At 42.9% G+C, this 19,308-nt stretch overlaps 1 protein-coding gene and 1 pseudogene across 4 annotated transcripts in view; both read right to left on the bottom strand.

Annotated features, from left to right (window-relative positions):
* The window catches only part of Reln (reelin), a 426,762-nt gene that overhangs the window by 239,087 nt on the left and 168,367 nt on the right, over positions 1-19,308 (bottom strand). For all 4 annotated transcript variants that reach the window (XM_039107060.2, XM_006235873.4, XM_039107062.2 and 1 more), the window contains exon 4: positions 11,228-11,298. In XM_039107060.2, coding sequence (XP_038962988.1) covers positions 11,228-11,298 — 71 coding nt within the window. The remainder of the gene's footprint in view (positions 1-11,227; positions 11,299-19,308) is intronic.
* The window catches only part of LOC134486549 (small ribosomal subunit protein uS5-like), a 45,414-nt pseudogene continuing 37,412 nt past the window's right edge, over positions 11,307-19,308 (bottom strand).

Raw genomic sequence — 19,308 nt, 5'->3', positions numbered from 1 at the left:
CTGCAGGTCTCACGTCAGACCCAGTGTGGATGGCAGAGGTGTGAGGTCACATGAGTGTGATAGGCAGCTCAGGAATGGAATCCCTGCAGCCCCAGCATGAACACCATGAAGCAGAGTAATCATAAAGAAACTGGAGCAGGCAAGGCTAGCAGGGCCGGGCTCCTACGATGCTACTGGTGCCCTTGCAGAAGTCATTCCTGTGCCACGGGGAGGGGAAGCCAGGCAGCAGAGTCAGGAGTGCACCCTGGGGACACGTGGAGTGTGAGAGTAAAAACAGCCAGAGGGACGCATGCAAAGATGAAATTCCTGCCCCAAAGAGTGCTGGCCTCAGCAGTGTAAACACTGCTGGGGTGGGGGTGGGGTCCTAAAAAGCAAGATGCTGAAACTATGAGACAGAGGAAATCAGGAGAGCAAGGCCTCAGCGGACATGGTATCCCCACTGACTGTGGAGAACTAAGAACAGGAAATGGGTCTCCCCCACATCGACACACAACACCCATGGGTCCGGTATAGTACCACACATGACTACCGACGACAGAGCACAATAAACGCTAATGAACAGGAATACATTCCGATGCCTAAAAACTTATGAGGACCTATATTAATTTGTAGCATGACACAAGTATTTTTACACATATATCAAAATAAGAACGAATTAATAAGTTGCGTGAAATAATAATTCACAAGGAAAAATGAAAATATGATTGATGTAGGCTGACAGCAATTTCACTCCCAAGTAATTACATACACTCAAGTCTAGGTTCTGTCCTTTAAAATATGAGGGGATCCAGCAGATTATATAGCAGTTTGAGGAGAAAGCAGGCTCTATGGGCATTCAGCGGCAGCCAGTGTCAAGTTCATTTCGAGCATAAATCTTGGTATTTTGACTTTAGACCAGATAAAGCTGTCAAGTGGGAATGTATACAACCCCCAGAACTGAAAACACCCTTGTTCAATCACCTTGGAAAAAAACAGCATCAGTCTGAAACACCCTATTTTGGGAGTCTTAAAAAGCAGCCCGACCCACCCAGGGGCACTCGCAGGAAGTTTTACTGTGGGCGTATGAGGCTGCCCTGTCATTCCTCTTCTTAATCTTGCCTGTCTTGGATCACTCAGGGGTGCTGTGTCTGTCAGAGCCCCAGGATGGCCTCAGTTCTCTCCTCCCTCAGTTCTCTCCTCTAGGGGGGCACTTTTTCAGGCCTTGAAGGGGACTGGGACTCCTGGATGGCTTCCCCAGCCTCTTATCCAGCTCCCTTTGTTATAAATTACAGGCCTGGAAGCCAGGAACAGGAGTTGTAGCTGCTGAAGTGAAATTCAAGCCACAAAACAGCCATAGGGAAACAGATGTCTCTGACAAGCAAATCTTTAGCACTGGGAACAGTCAAGTGAATCAGTTCTCCTTCCAACCCTGAAAGTCAGTAAGGTAAAAAAGGACACTGCTTTAATAAAGACTTTGCATATTAGGTTATTTTTAAAAATATTTTTTAATTTAAGCTATTGAATAGCAAGGGAATAGCCAAGAGAAGAACTGGTAGATATGACCTAGGATGGTATTTAAAATATCGTTGACTGACTGACTGGCTGCACTACACTGCAGGAACTGATCCAGGGTCTCATGCATTATTAGAACCATTTTTATTAGCTCTACTGTGGGATGATGTCATTACCCAGGTGAAGGCAGGTACAAGATAGAACGAGGCCTGTCATTGGACAAGAAGGAAGGATGGGCGGGAGAAAAGTTTGAAGGAGGAGGAGGAGGAGGAAGAGGAGGAGGAGGAAGAGGAGGAGGAGGAAGAGGAGGAGGAGGGGGAGGAGGGGGAGGAGGAAGAGGAGGAGGAGGGGGAGGAGACTGAAATGGGAGGTAGAGGAGACCTCTGAGAGAATGTGGAGGCTGATGTTAAGATTCCTCTCTGCACATTTACAGGTTGTTATGAATATTCTTAAGGGATGGATGTGTACAGGGCTTTGTATGTCTAGGTGGGCAGTTATATCTTAATCAATTAGATCAGAGGTTATTGTGTTGTGTGTTCTTTTATGTGGCGATTTAAGTTTAGGAGAGTATGTGGCGGCTGGAGACGCTAGGCCGACACGGAATTGGGATGTACATTTCTGGCATGGTGCAGCCTGCCTTGGGAACCGGATGGGTAGAGAGATTGCTGCCAGGCTCAGAGAGAAGCCATCGGCAGTGTGATATGGGATGGAGCAGAGCAGGTGAGAGGCTTTGCTGACTGAGATGAAGGTATCCACCAGACATCTTGAGGCACTGTGGTGCCGGATCTAGTGTGGGGTAAAAGACGGCCACGTTTTATAATTTTACAGCCACACTCTACCATTGAGATGCACCCAACCCTACAGGCGCACTGAGAGTTTTAGAGAAACATCTAATTTGAACACCCGGTTTACTCTATGGGTTTGATTATTCAACATTTACCTTCCTTCCACCTCACAGTTTACACTTCCATGATCCTTAAGACAAATGATTTAAAAATTAGAGAATTTGCGGTCTGGTCTGAGGAAACAGTAGAGACCATGACCATAACCCAGTGCCGGTAGAGGGCATCTCCACCCAGTCATGAGGGTACTGGAAAGAAAACCGCTCGAGTTTCTCCACACAGCTGAGGACTGAACCATTGCTTCTGGTATGAATCGTATTCAGTTTTGGTCACCGCCATCGACCCAACAGCAGAGGACGCCGGTATGGTTTAAATGCTGTGCTCCTTTGGGGACAGTGCGGGGTAACCAGTGTGTGTTTTGAAGAGGGTATGCAGAGAGGCTCAGAGCCAGTGAACACGCGTGCACACGTACTCCACCCTACACATCCTTGGCCGTGCCGTGTGAGCACCCCTAGTCCAGTGTCAGCTCAGCGACCCTACTCACATCAGCATCACACCGGGCACGCGGATGAGCCTCTACAGAGTAAGAACTTTCCCTAGGCTTTCAGTGACGGCTGGCAATGGTCGTCGTTTTTTGTTGAGGTGCGTGTAATTCACGGGAAGTTTCAGAGTTTAAGTTTTTAAAGATCAAAAATATTCGTGAAGCTAAATGTGGAGGCAAAAGACTGCAGTCTCAGCACTTGTGTGGGGGAGGTAGGAGGGTCAGGCGAATGTGAGGATGGCCTAGGCTACGTAGCTGGTACTAAGTTTATGTGATTCAGAATATACTATGATCCCGTCTCTTTCCAGATGCTCTAATAATAATTCTTGTGGAGGACGAGTCTTTTCCACTTCCTTCCAAGACTTTGGCCCATTCTGAATTTGCTTATTAACTTTGGTCCCTGTAAGCAATACTTCACCACCGCTTCCGTCTAAAGTTTCAGTGACATGTTGGGCGGCCTCTCGAGAGGCACATGCTAATTCCTTTGCTTTTCCTTGTTGGTTTTTCGCTCCAGTATCACCTCCTCGGCCAGGCCTACCTGATCTGGTGTCACGCGCCTTGTAAAACTGTGCTCTTCCCTGCCTCCCACCCAGCTGAGCTCTGCTTACTGACAAACCTCATGACCTATGTTAGCAAGAAAGCTGCTTGCCCAGAGTGAGCAAGCAGTCAGTAATCCTTGGAGAAGGCTGTTAGGTGATTTTTGAATGAACATAAGCATCTTCCATTTCAAAACACCCGTGAGTAAGTAGCCCCCATCCCCCATCCCCCACCTTCACCCCCTCCAGCATGGTGATAAGGACACTCCTGCCCCTGTCTGCACCGTGGATTATTTACTAGAACCTCAGAATTTAAGATGATTTAAGAATACAACAACGACCTAGAGCTATTCATTAATCAAAATGAAAATCTGTGAAGAAGTTTCCAGAATCTCAGTTTTATTTATTTACGCACACATTTATCTGAATGTGTGTGTATATGTGTATACATGCATGTGAACTTGCGTGCACATGTGTATACATGGGTATGTTGGCCCGAAGCCAATGCCAACTGTCTTTGCGTTAGGGTCTCTGGCTGAACTTGAAGCTCAGTGATTCGGCGAGGCTGGCCGGCCAAAATAACTCTCAACATTTCTCCCTCTGTTCTCTGCCACCCTAGCACTAGAGTTGAAAAGGCATTCCCTGCCTGCTCTGTTTTGTGAGTGTGGAGATCTGAACTTAGGTCCCCAGGCTTGTGCGGCAGGCACAGTTCTGACTAAGTTACCTCCCCAGGCCTAACTTAACAGCATCTTAATACAGCAGGACCTACATGTTACAACCAATAACAGTTTAAGGCCTTCTGTGTCAGTCAGGCTGCCCCACTGGGCTCCACGGGAAATGTTCTCAGGAGAGGCAGTGAGTTTTCAAAAGTAAATCCTTTAGGTTGATTCCTCATCATGTATTAAGTGCATGCTTTAAGTCAAGCTTATTACGTGTTAGAGAAAAACAAATTAAGGCCTGACTCCTCTCTTCAAAAAGCTCCCGGGTGGGGAAGTGAATAGATGATTAGGACACAAGGGAGACAGAGCATATTAAGAGTCAGGAGAGTTCTCATATGGGAGAGACATGGGCACTCTGCATCTGTCTTCCACTCCTGAGGAGTAATTTAGTTCACCTGCTCATCAGAAGTCCCCACCCTCTTCGAATGGTGAAATGCATAGTTGTAATTTGGGGATAGGGAGAATTTGTGTTATTTTCTTATAATTCAAATAACATAATGTCATTGTAAAATTAATATATTTACATACATACATACATACATACATACATACATACATACATACAAGCAAGCTTAAGAAGAAAGGAATTATTCACACCCTCCTCACCCTGCACACTCGTGCACACTGTCTCACGTCAGCTGACTTTGCTTGCTCGAGTCTTCCCAGTCTGACTGCTGGGTACAGCCTCTACCAGCTTCTCTGAAGGGGAAGGTCACGCCGGCATAGTTCCCACCACAGCTCCCCCAGTGCCAAGGACTTGTAAAGTCTGAATCCTAAAAGTGAATGACTATGACTGCTTGCTAGCTTTCTCCCCTCAGACTGAGGGGGGGGGGGGAGAGAGAGAGAGAGAGAGAGAGAGAGAGAGAGAGAGAGAGAGAGAGAGAGAGACAGGGAGGCAGAGAGACAGAGACAGAGAGAGACAACAGACGGTGGGGGCAGCCCCTGACAACCGGCAGCTGGCCTAGCCCTGCAGCTGGACCTTGGGTTCTCTCGTGGAACATGAACAATCAGTTTCAGACAAGGCTACTCTGTGCAGACAATGGATGGAGATAGAAACAGGGCAACCTTATTACAGCCAAAGCAGAATGTGTCCTTTCCTTACTTGTGAATCAGAAAGCCTGGGTCAGCCAGGACGAGAGACTAAAAGGTTGATCTGAGTGGGGGTGGTGGTGGTGGTGAGGACATTTGGTTGTAAGTAGCACTGGGCTTATGGGAGGAGGCACACTCAGGGGTTTTAGGGTGTGACTGAAAGGAGGCTGAGTGAGGTGGGGACACAGAGTGAATGGCTGAGCCCAGGCAGAAGCCTGAAATCTGCAGAATAGTCTTCTAAGGAAGGGGACCAAGGCTGCTGAGCCACCGAGAGCATTGCTTCCGTGTTCTGACACTTCTTCCAGGTGTGCGTCCCGCAACGCGAACGTAAAATGATCCCGTTTCCAAGTCCACAAGACAAAATTTGCTTTGTTGGAATTGCTTAATTTAAGACCCACATACTAAAGTATGATGCACATAAAAGGCCCTGTGCTGTGGTACCTAAGGAAGGCTCTTCTTTTTCTTCATAAACACATTAGGTATTCCACAAGCAACACAGAAAATCATTACAAGAAAAATTACGTCATTTTATTTGAGGAAACAATGTTTTAATTAAAACTAGAAAGACTCAAAATAAATGCATGGCTTATAGCAGCAGTTAGCTCCCTGACAGCAGGAAGCAGACACTATCCTTGGGCTTCCTGCCTTATCTTGTTCGCACCAATGTGACTTCTGTGGATCATGTGACAATGAAAAGCTTGTTCTTCTTCTCATCCTGGGCTGTGTTTTCAACAACACGGTGCCTACCAAATGGAAATCGTGTGCATGTGATCCCCTCCCCGACAGATCTACCTGGGGTACTGCCACTAGAGGTGAGCTACAAGCCTCAACAGATACAAAAAAAAATTGAAATAACCCCTTAGACCGCTATGGATGAAAGCTGGACTTGAACAACAACAGAAAAAGTCTATAAACCTATAGAAACTGAACAACCCTCTACTCAACGGCTGCTGGGTCAGGGAAGAAATAAAGAAAGAAACTAAAGACTTTCTAGAATTAGTGGAAATGAACACACAAAATATGTAACTTCTGGGACACAATGAAAGCAATGCTAAGTGGAAAGCTCATAGCACCAAGTGCCTCCATAAAGAAACTGGAGCGATTCATACTAGCAATTTAAAAGTAATACCTGAAAGTTCTAGAATAAAAAGAAGCAAACACAAGAGAAGTGGTGGACAGAAAATAATCGAACTCAAAGCTGAAATTGATAAATTACCAAGAGAACAATATAAAGAATCAACAAAACCAAGAGCTACTTCTTCGAGAAAATCAACAAGATACACAAACCCTTAGCCAAACCAACTAAAAAGGCAGAGATCCAAATGAACAAAATCAGAAATGGAAAGGGAGATATAATACAGACACTGAGGAGATCTAAAGAACCACTAGGTTTTACTTCAAAAGCCTTTACTCCACAAAACTGGATAATCTAAATGAACTGGACGATTTTCTTGATAAATTCCACTTAGCAAAGTTAAATAAAGACCAGGCAAACTATTCAAATATTTCCATAACCCCTGAGGAAATAGAAGTAGTCATTAAAAGTCTCCAAACCAAAGTGAAAGGTCATGGCCAGATGGTTTCAGCACATAATTCTACCTTACCTTCAAAGAAGATCTAATGCCAATATTCTTCAAACTATTCCACAAAACAGAAACAGAAGGAACATTGCCAAACTCATTCTATGAGGTCACGGTCACCCTGATACCTAAACAACACAAGGACTCAACAAAAAAAGAGAACTTGAGACCAATTTCTCTTATGAACATTGATGCAAAAAATACTCAAACCGAATTTAGGAACACATCAAAAACACCACTCACCATGATCGAGTAGGGTTCATCCCTGGTATGCAAGAATGGTTCAACGCATGAAAATACATCGATGTAATACATATAGAAACAAATCGAGAGGGAAACCCCCCCCCACAAGATCATCTCATTAGATGTTGAAAACTTTTGACAAAATTCAATGTCCCTTCATGATAAAAGTCTTGGAGAGATCAAGGATATAAGACCTATTCCTAAACATAATAAAGGCAAGATACAGCAAACTGATAGTCAACATCAAATTAAATGGAGAGAAACTCAAAGCATTTCCACTAAAATCACAAACATGATTGAGGCTGTTCACTCTCTGCCTATCTCTTCAATATTAATACTTGAAGCAATAAGACAACCAGAAGAGACTAAGGGAATTAAGACTGGAAAGGAAGAAGTCAAGGTATCATTATTTAAAGTATGTGACAGTATGCATAAGTGAGCCCCAAAATTCTACCAGAGAACTCCTACAGCCGATCTCTCCTTTGGCAAAGTGGCTGGATAAAAAATTAACTTTAAAAAAATCAGTAGGCGTCCATTATACAAACAATAAACAGGGTATGAAAGAAACTAGAAAACCACACCCTTCCCAATATAAAATATCTTGGTGTGACCCTAACAAAGCACGTGGAAGGCCTGTATGGCAAGAACGTTAAGTCTCTGAAGAATAATTGTAGAAGATATCAGGAGATGGAGAGGTCTCCCATGCTCATGGATCAGCGGAATTGGCTTAGTAAAAATGGCCATCTTACCTAGAGAAATCTACAGACTCAATGCAATCCCATCAACATTCCAGCACAATTCTTTAACAGACCTTGGAAGAGCAATTCTCAACTTTGTATTAAGAAAAACAAAAACCTGGGATGGTTAAAACTATCCTGTACGATAAAAGAACTTCTGGAGGTATCATCATGGCTGATTTCGAGCTGTATTACATAGCGATAGTTATAGAAACCACATGGTACTCCCATAAAGACAGATTGACCGATGGAATAGAATTAAAGACCCAGAAATATACCCGCACATCCACAGACACTACATTTTTGACAATGAAGCCAAAACCATACAACGGAAAAAAGAGTCAACAAATGGTGCTGGTCTAACTGGATGTAGGCAGGCAGAAGAATGCAAATAGATCCTACCCATCATCCTGCACACAACTCTAGTCCAAGTGGATCGAAGACCTCAACACGACACCAGACACACCAAACATAGTAGAAGAGGGAGTGGGGAACAGCTTTAAACGAACTGCTAAGGAGACAACATCCTGAACAGAACACCAACAGCTCAGGGACTAAAATCAACAATTAATAAATGGAACCTCATGAAATTAAAAAGCTCCTGTAAGGCAATGAACACTGCCAATGGGATGAAACCACAGAACGAAAAAAAAGAAAATCTTTCACCAACCCTACATCTGGCAGAAGGCTAATATCCAAAATCTATAAAGAGGTTAACCCAAGCATGCTATTGAAAAATAGAGTTCAGGCTAAACAGGGAATTCTCCACAGAGGGCTCTCTAATGGCTGGGAAACAAAAGGGAAATGCTCAAAGTCCTCAGTCATTATGGAAATACAAATCAAAATGACCCTGAGATTCTATTTTATATACATCAAAATGGCTAAGATCAAAAAACTCAAAAATTCAAAAGGCATTCTGGCAAGGATGTGGAGCAAGGGGAACATTTCCTCCACTGCTGGTGGGACTGCAGACCTGTACCACCACACTGGAATTCTGGCAGTTTCTCAGAAAAATTGGGAATAGTTCTACCTCAAGACCCAGCTATACACCTCCAGGGCACATACCCAAAAGATGCTCCACCACAGTACAAGGACACCCATTCAACTGTGTTCATAGCAGCTTTATTTGTTAATAGCCAGAAACTGGAAACAACCCAGATGTCCCTGAATCAAAAAAAATAATAATAATAAAGAAAATTTGATATATTTACATAATGGAATACTACTTAGTTATTTTAAAAACAAGGGCATCGTGAAATTTCCAGGCAAATAATGGAACCGGAAAATATCCTGAGTAACCCAGACCCAGAAGGATACACATGATGTGTCCTCACTTATAAGTGGCTATTAGCCATAAAATACAATATAACTATGCTACGATCCATAGACCTGAAGAAGCAAGGAGAGTCCAAGCCAGGATGCTCAAATCTTGTTCAGAAGTATAAATAAAACAGACATTGGAACTGGATGGACAGAGGGAACTGGATTGGAGAGGGGATGGAGAGGAGAATATGGGTGTAGGGAGAGAATGGAGGTGGCGGGTGGGAGGGCTGAAGAGAGAAGGGAAATCTATTGACGTCATCTCTGGGACAAGCCTGAGACCTGGGATGGGGAGACTCTTGAGAGGATATGGCAGTGACTCCTGATAGAATATGGGGGTGACCCCAGGTAAAACCCCTAGCAGCAGGGGATATAAGGTTTGCAGTAGCCACCTCCTGTATGTAGCCAGGCAAGACTTCCAGTGGAGGGAAGGGACACTATCCCAATCACAAAACCTTTGACCCCAAATTTGTCCCACCTACAAGATATGCAGGAATAAAGATATGGAGCAGAAGCTAAGAGAATGGCCAACCAATGAGTGGCTCAACTTAAGACCCACCCTATGGGGGAAAGCCAAGCCCTGACACTATTAATGATACCCTGTTATATTTGCAGATGGGCCTAGCAGAACTGTCATCTGAGAGACCTCATCCAGGAGCTGATGGAAACAGATGCAGAGACCTACAGCCAAACATTAGGCAGAGCTTAGGGAGTCTTTTTGAAGAATTAGGAGAAAGACTGAGGGACCCGGAGGGGTCAAGAAAAAGGCAACTAACCTGGGCCCATGGAGGCTCACAGGGACTGAACCATCAACCAAAGAACATGCATAGACTGGACCTAGGCCACCTACGCATATGTAACAGATGTGTAGCTTGGTTTCCGTGTAGGTACCCCAACAATTGTCTTGGGGCTGTCTCTGACTTGGACTCAGTTGCCTCCCTTTGGATCCCTTCCCCTAGCTGGAATGCCTTGTATGGCCCCAGTGGGAGAGGATGTGCTTACTCCTGATAAGACTTTGATGTGCTAGGGTGGGTTGGTCCCAGGGGAAGGGGTGCTCTGTTTCTCCAAGGAGAAGGGGAGAGGGGAATGGCAGAAGCGGGATGGGGATGGGAGGTTAGAACTGGGAGAAGTGGGGTTGCCATGGGGGTGTACAGTGAATAAATTAATTAATTAATGAAAACACTGTGTACATGTAGATGCTATTATATAAGATAGGGTTTACCCTCACTCACTGAGAACTTTCTGTATTAATTTTCTTAGCTTTTTATTTTGTTTTAAATAGTCCAATCCAATAGTAGTACAATAGACTTGAACTTGTAAGGCTTAAGAGAATTTAGTTTTAGGGACTAGTAACTGTGAATTGGACACATCTTTACTGACATTATGTGCTTTCAGAACGTTGACTCTGCTTGCTTTACGGTATTCTATGTTTTCAGTAAATATTTTCATAACACAGAAGAAATTTACCCTGGAATAGAAGAATTCTTGAGTCTGCCCATTCAGACATATTTTAATGTCTGCATTCTTGAAAGTCATAGAAGAAAAGTTAATTCAACTGAAGAATATGGATCACAGGTTTTTGAAATTATGGAGGGGAGTTTTATGAGTGAAGAATCTGTAAACAAATAATTAGAATTCTGACAGTAACAATTTATCAAATACCACATCACTTAGGTACAGCCATACTGATGTCTATCTATAGATATAGGGATATAAGCTACTCATGATATGACCAACTAAGGCAGAGTCAGAGATACTGGGGTGTAAAGTAATGATGAGAAACACATTTGGCTAGAAGCCTAAGTGGAAAATTAAAGGGAATTAATTTTTGTACAATTTTTCAATTATTATCAAAATTTGTCACTTTTAGGACAACTAAAATGACTCAAAAATATTATGAAATTAAACAATTTCTTTTGGTTCATTTGCTCACAGTGAATATGTTCCCACTTCTGCGAGCTTTATCAATAACTAATGAGTGAATAACGAATAGGGCTATGAACTGGTTGATAACTCAATCTTAAAACATCATGATAAAGTAACACTAACGAAATGATAACAGTAAGGACAGAGGACCTGCCGTGAATAAGGTAGACACAGGAAGAAAAGCAAGTCGAGGATGCTCTTACCTCCTTGTTCACAGAGCTGCTGGGCTAAGGCGTCTTTGAAAATCACCTGACCCCTGTGTGTTGCAGTAGCCCTGGAAATTGAACAGGAAAAGGTTAATTTAATTACTGTGATATAGTTGGTATTAAAGTGTTTTTTAAAGATAACTTAAAATCCAGAACAAATGCTTAAAGTCCCCTGGGCCAACTGCTACCTTCAGGTCTTGCTTTATAAAGACATTGTAATATTTTATTCTGGAACATCGGGCGTGAGCAGAGCCTGGATGGAAATGCGGCAAGGGTGCTAATCAAGTTCTCTAGACGCCGGCGTGAAATGTTTTGTAGAGTATCTCATCCGTAAGGGAGTAGATCCTCCTAAAGTCCTTTTGTGTTTTTGAAATAATGGTCACCATAAGATGCTATAAAATATTTTTAAGAGAATATTTTCCCCAAACATGGGCTTGTCAGAGCTTTTATAATTAAAAAAAAAATCTGTCAGAATAAAATGTACACCCCCTCCACCTAGTGGGTGTAATTCACCATTTGCAGGAGATATGCATCTTTCCCTTCTAATCAGAGCTGTGCATATGAAACACTGAATACCCTGCTTCTCACAGCAGATCTGTCATTCAACAGATGTAATTGGAAATGTCTTATTAAAGGAAGAATGATTTCTTCTCTATATGTGAACTGATTTCCCTTCAAAAGAATTATTTTGAGGTGAAATGTATTTTCTAAGTGAAATGAGGGCAGAAAATCATGTTTTCTTGAGAAACGTAGTTTTTAGAAAATAAGTCATATAAAAATACGTTTACTGTCTAAAAACTGTATTAACACTAAATCTTTACTCTTGCCCAAATCACGCTAGGACAAAAATAACTTGATTCTGCCGACATCTGCTGGAGACGGATTATAGACAACACACTGGGCTAACTCCTGAGCGGACAGGCCTTGCTGTCCTCATTACCCCTCGGCAGGACAACCTTTGGTCAATATCTCTATCTTTGCAGGATTCAATAGGACCTCCTGGCTCCTGACAACCCCCATTTTGGCTCCATGTGGATGAACCTTCTTACTTCTTACTTCACGCTGTGGGCTTTTCTGATTTCTGTTCTCCGCGGAATTGTTCCTGAGCCCCCGCGTCACTAATCAAGTTTCAACTCTCTGGAAATAATGAAGGAGCCTTCCATGCTGAAGTGTTAATAGGCGATATGGCTCCATGCTAACATCCTACAACAGTGCCACTAAGAAAAGCATACGTTAACTACCACACATACACATAATGAATGTAGAGGGCAGAAAGAATGGATGAGGTAACTCACGGGTAGTCTTCAGCTCACAACATACGTGAAACTTGCAAGGGATGTCGAGTTCTTGTTATATATATTAATCATTATCAAAATGCCATATAAGGAAATAGTACAGTCTTTCTGTGGGTATTTGTGTGCACGTGTTTGTAAACATGCATGTTTTTTTTTCACTTTTATAAAGCTGAAAATGAGGCCTGAAACGTTTGGCTAATCCAAGTTAATCAGTACAGATTTTCTGTCCAGAGAGAAAGTGGTGACTTGATTTCCCTCACGCATTCTTTAAATCAATTGAACTAAGTGCTTCGGAGATCGATTCCCCATCTACTTCTCACAGTGACACAGCATCACAATTGTAAACATGTGATTTGAAAGGATATTTTCAGGAATCACTAGCTAACAAGAGAACTGCTACAGCTTGTAGCACTTAAGAACGGTTGCAAGCAGGCAGGTAACACTCCCAATTAGAGTTGTGCTTCTTCTCGTCCACAGAGTTAGCACGAGGCCACACGTGCTCGCCACCAACAGGCTGCCTCACAGAGCTGAGGTGAGAGGCCTGCAGCAGAGACCCCCACCTCCCCTTAGCTCTGTCTCAAGTGTGAAAAAGCCTCACGCTGCACAGCGCTGTGTGACTTCATGCCGTTCTTCCTGCTATTCCGTGGCCTCAGGCCTGGGATTCAGTGCCTTTATCCATAGATTTACCTCTGTATCTTTGGTTCAGTGAACAGCCTCATAGACATCCCAACACATACAGAGTAACTGCAGCTCATCGAACGGACCTTCGAGCTCATCGTTAAAGCAAAGTTACTAATTTTTAGTTTTTTTAAAACCTATAATCTGTCTTTTCAAAGCTTATGAAATGCAGTTAGAAAGGCCATTTCCAAGTACATCAGGTGCTTTAGGAATAGCCTTGGACCCTCTACCTTCCCTCTTTCTCACCCTCCCACCTCCGCTGCTTTCCACTGTCCCACTGACAGTCTTGCTTCTGTACACACATGGTTTTATTTTTCCACGATCTAGGTCCCAGAATTAAGAAGGAGGCTGAATTGTTTGTTACTGTCAGGGACTGACTTCATTCATTTTAGCATGACTGACTGTCTTCCATGACTGTCTTCTCAGCAAACATCATAACATCACTTTTCTTGATCTGTGGGAAGAATTCCATCATGTCTATAATGTATTTTCTTTCTCCATTCTACTATGGATGGACACCTAGGCTGGTTTCATAGTTTAACTTCTAGGAATGTGCAAGTAACTCTGTCATACAGAGAACACACAGAGACACAGACAGAGTTACACCCACAGACATGCACATACACAGCATATATACACCTCATATACAACACAGATGCAAACACCTTGACACACACACCACACTACCCCTATACACACATACACACTCATTCACACATACGCATACACATCACATACCACACACACACACAAACACACACACACATACACACACACTATACCCACACCAATACATGAAGTTACAGAGACATACAAACACACATGTTTACATATCACACAGCATACATCACAGACACACACATTCATACGCATACATACATACACACACACACAAGCACCAAAAGAAATCTAAGTAACTCACATAACAAATGAGATAATAAAATGGACAGATGGTTTTTAAAAATTATTTATTTATTCATTCATTTATTGTTTTTGAGGCAAGTTCCGCCCCCCCACCTCCGTCCACCCCCTACTGTTCCACATCCCATAACTCATCCCTGCCTCACCCCTGTCCCATCTCCACAAGGATGTCCCGACCCCACCCACACCACCAGACCTCTAAACTTCCTGGGGCCTCCAGTCTCTTGAGGGTTAGGTGATTTTCTCTGACTGAACCCAGACCTGGGAGTCCTCTGCTGTACATGTGTTGGAGATCTCATCTCAGCTGGTGCATGCTGCCTGGTTGGTGGTTTAGAATCAGAGATCTTGGGGGTCCAGGTTAATTGAGATTGCTGGTCCTCCTACAGGGTTGCCCTCCTCCTCAGCTTCTTCTAGCTTTTCCCTAATTCAGCCACAGGGGTCAGCAGCTTCTGTCCATTGGTTGGGTGTAAATATCTGCATCTGACTCTTTCAGCTGCTTGTTTAGTCTTTGGAGGGCAATCATGATAGGTCCCTTGGATGGTTTTTTTTTTTAAATATTTTATTTATTTATTATATATATGAGTACACTGTAGCTGTCCTCAGACGCACCAGAAGAGGGCATCAGATCCCATTACAGATGGTTGTGAGCCACCATGTGGTTGCTGGGATTTGAACTCAGGACCTCTGGAAGAGCAGTCGGTGCCCTTAACCACTGAGCCATCTCTCCAGCCCCAAGGTTTTTAAAAGTACGAATAGCCAAGAAATACAAAAACCCATTCAGTACCACTAGCCAGAGAAGTGCTAGTGGAAACAACATTGTGATTCCACCTTACCCCAGTCCAGGATGGCCATCAACAAGAACAATGTGCTAACTGCTGGGGACATTGTAGACACTGTAGGATGTTCAGCTTCCATGATAGTTGGTGTGGATGTTTCTCAGAAAACTGAAAACAGACCTGTCATATGACCCAGCTGGGTCATAAGACACCTCTCCTGGGCATTTACCCCAAAAGAAACCAAAACCTGATTAGCATTTGTCAAATGCATGTGGAATTCTGGGATAGAGAACTTGACCTCTGGTTTTTGAAGATTTAGCCTTCATTCCACCTGGTCCTTACATCTTCCTATTTTGAAGGCCACAGTGCTATTAGCCCTCAATAGTATATCAATAAGGAACCCCAGGGCCTAATGCAGCTCATACAGTCTGCCAAAGGCAGACAGGGCTGCACTTGAGGCTTGTGGTTTTCAGGACCTGTCAGAACTCAGTAGGAGTCTCCCTGGGGCCACAGGAGAAGCAGCAGAGTGGGAGAAGCAGCAGAGTGGGAGAAGCAGCAGAGTGGTCCATCCAAAGAGAGCACCTGGGCTGACAGTGTTCTCATTCATTTGTTAATGTCATTCACAGAAATGACTCAGTAATTCAAACCTGCCTGGAGGAGGTCACTGCACTCCAAGCCATTATCCTGTGTTCTCTACTCTAGGGAGCAAGGGTCACAGGATCAGTGATTTAGCTGGTATATAAAATTTGCCGCCTGCTAAGTAGGGTCTACAGGAATCAACTCTGTCCTGACAACACTCCGGTAAGGAACGGAAAATTCTTCTCATTTTCCTGAATCATGGAACTTCTCATGGTTTACAAGTGTCACAAAACTAGAGATGGTGTCAGAACTCAAGCCCAGGCTTTCTGAGTGTTGAATCCTTCTTCTGAGCACCATGTTACACGGTCACGAACCTGACTCCAATGACAGTAGGTTACAGTAGCTCCGGTGTCTTGCTGAGGTGAAGCCTCCTTTCAGGGTCCACCCTTTAAAGTCACATCTGCTGTGGCTTGAACTTGACCCCAATCTTTCAGGACTTTTAATTTAATCTTCTGGATAAGCCAGGTTATTTACCGGTTCGAGTTAGAGTCTTGGCCACAAAGCTAGCAATGAGAAGACGCATGGCGTCATACACGTATAATCCTAGCATTCAGAGGGCCAAAGCATGTGGATACTACAAGACTGAGGCAATCCTAAGCTACACAGTTTGTTGTAGGCCAACCTGCGCTACACAGTGAGAACTTGCCTCAAAAACAACAAACAAACCCACACTGATATTAACACTTTCCAGCTCTCCGTCCTCAGCCACAGCACATGTGCAGACAGACATACGACCATCATGGTGCCACTCTCTATAAACCTTTGGGACACCCGCATGGCGTGTTGTCATGGAAATGTCTCACCCTATTGTGGCAGCTCCAAGCTCTGCAGACACCCAGGAGGCAGGAAGCAGGCTCCTGGGTTCCACTATTTCATCCCAGAAGATGCCCGCTCCACTCTCCGCCTGACACTAGCAACAGTAGCATCAGGCCTACTTTGAACATATTTAGATGTATAAAATTGTTTGAGGTGGGCTTATTTAGAGTCGGCCATGGAAATGTATGTATTATATAGATGTGCACATACACATACACAAGAAATGTTAAAAAGACTTAAAAGACTCTGAGAGTCAGGTCCTCTCATTTTTAATCCACAGTATATTTTGAGAGTAGACACCCATGGCATGCAATAACAGGCCCTATTCACGATCATAATCGTTATTTTATATAACTTTATAGTTTCTTTTGGAGGAAAGCTCATCAAATCTGTGGTGCTAATAGCTATGTTGGTACTATCCGCGCTCAATTTTGTATAATTAGCAGTAATTTTTTTTCAGAGGAGATCAGAAAATATCTTTATTGTTCAGGGTTCTGGAGTATAGACCAATTTTCTTAAAATGTTTCTAATGAGTACTTACATTCTCAAAAAGACACATAAATCCTAAAGCAAGCCTGCCAACGAGAGTCTCTATTAAATAAGTCACTTAAAAATTATGTTTGGCTGCTCAGTTTTATCATTTGACAAACTCTATAGATCTTCGGAATGAAGCAGCTCACTATAATCGGCACACGCGAGTTTTAAAATAGCTCGTGCAGTTGTTTGGGAACGAGCATGAGATATCCTCATCTTAACTGAATGGGGCTAGCTGCTGCCCAAGGCACTTGAGCATGAAGTGTATGCACTTTGTTCTGGTCTGTCTTTGCACTGAGTAGGACCAGCTTGAAATACCACGAGCTGTCAAGCATGTGCTACCAGACCAGGGACAAGTTCTTTAAGCATTCTAGCTTTGTACTCCTTGTGCAAAGAAAGAAGTAACTTGAGATAACTACTGTCACTTAAAGATAGTAATATTCATCCCGTAAGTCTTTTCAAACAGAGTTTCGAGTTTCTGGAACAGGGGAAATCACGAATTTAACCCTTTCCCCCAAGAAGTCAACAATGGTGACCTGAAAACAAAAGGGAGCCAAAACCACACTTTCAGTCCAAAATTTGCTTTCTATGTGAATTTCCACTGACATCCCATAATTACCAAAGAAGGAATGCAGAAGACGTTTAACAGGATTATCACAGACTCCTAAGATTTGCAAGAGAGTTTTCATATATGAAATGCATCAACTTGGTCACATTGATATGAAGAAAAAGAGCAGCTGCCTCATCTTAAAATGGAGGGTGACGATGGTTACTTCTGTTTCCCCCTGAGGTCTGACTTGTCCTATTTCACAGCTGGAAAGAATATTCATTAACCAGCAATATGAAGTCAACCTCACATAATTTCAGTATGATAAACCACCACCAGGCTGCAGTTCAGAACATACAACGAATGGAAGTCATCTGAATTTGATAAAATATTTCAAAGCAAGAGCAAAATTGCGTCCACGCCACCTTCAAATGACCGCGCTTTCTAATCCAAGGGTACCGATTTATGGTGACTCCTCAAAAGATCGATGTAGTCTTTTATTGATGTGTGCTCATGTGTGCCTGCATGTGGTTTTGTGTACCACAAAGGTACAGGTGTCCACGCAGGACAATGGTGCCAGACTTCCTGGAACTGGAGTTCTGGGTGTCCGTGAGGCACCTGCTGTGTGTGAGGAAACTTCAGTGAAGTACTCAGGTCCTCTGCCAGGGGAGTAAGTACTCTTGCTTAACCACCAAGCCACCTCTCTATTTCCTTCTTTATGCTAAATAAACAAGAAAAATGTTTCCCAACACATAAACATGACTAATGCAAACTTCAGAGAGAAAATATTTTTATTCTATTTGCGACTTTTGGGGGGATATTTATTTGTCTCCATTGTCTTGTCTTGTTCTTTAAAAAAAGAAAATCACTGTCTTGTTATGTAGCCCAGGCTAGTCTCAGACTCAAGGCCCTATTACTTAGTTTTGTGAGTCTCCTTTTTTCACCCTATAAGATCCTATAAGAACATATACCCTCCTCCTTCAGTGCTAGGGTTTAGGGCATACATTGTGTACATCTTGTAATTTTTTTCAAGTTTTCATAGTTCTGTTATTGCTAAGCCATAGAATTGTTTCTATCGATCAAACAGGTCAGTGTTTTCTATCCTGGAAAACAACAAATCTTAGCATGATCAATATCACCCAGTAATCCCAATGTCGGGTCTGGCCCTAGTGACCGCTACATGACCTGCTTTTAAGTCAAAGAATTATTTTATAGCAAGACACATTTAAGTACATACTAAATATAGACATCTTAACAATTAAATCAATAATAATTTAAGTACACAAAAATGATCTTGTATTGAAATGGTCACACAAAGTATTGAGTTTTCAAGTCCAAATATAATAAAGAGAAAAAGTACCAGTTAGCTTTCGTCAGTCCTCCCCCCCACCCCCGTTTTTTAACCTATAACCTATAAGGTAACCTGTCAGAATCTGGTGTATCCCATCCTGGACTCAAGCTCATTCATGCTGAGGATGGTCTTGAACTTCTGGTCCTCCTGCCTGTATCTGCTAGACAAGCACATTACCAACTGAGCTACATCTTGAGCTCATGCTGGATAATTTCTAAGGTTTAAATAGCAGATTTATAATGAGAAGATAGGAGCATATGCCAGGGACCAAAGTTTATACTGACCTTACCCAAGCATTTGCTTTGTGATACAGGACTGAAAAACAGATACTTATTTTTCAGAGTGCACTGACTCTGTGAAAATTTCAGTAAAAAACATAGGGAATTATGGTAATGATATTCTTTTCTCCTTCAGACTTAATTCATTTATTTTTCTTGTATAAAAACCCTTATGTGGTAGCCACAGCTGGAGCCTGGGTCCTCTGAACAGAGACTCTGGTATGGGTTTTCATAAGATGGTCA

This window comes from Rattus norvegicus, chromosome 4, assembly GCF_036323735.1.
Source record: "Rattus norvegicus strain BN/NHsdMcwi chromosome 4, GRCr8, whole genome shotgun sequence".
Classification (NCBI taxonomy): Eukaryota; Metazoa; Chordata; class Mammalia; order Rodentia; family Muridae; genus Rattus; species Rattus norvegicus.
This window is presented reverse-complemented; position numbering and strand designations above follow the sequence as displayed.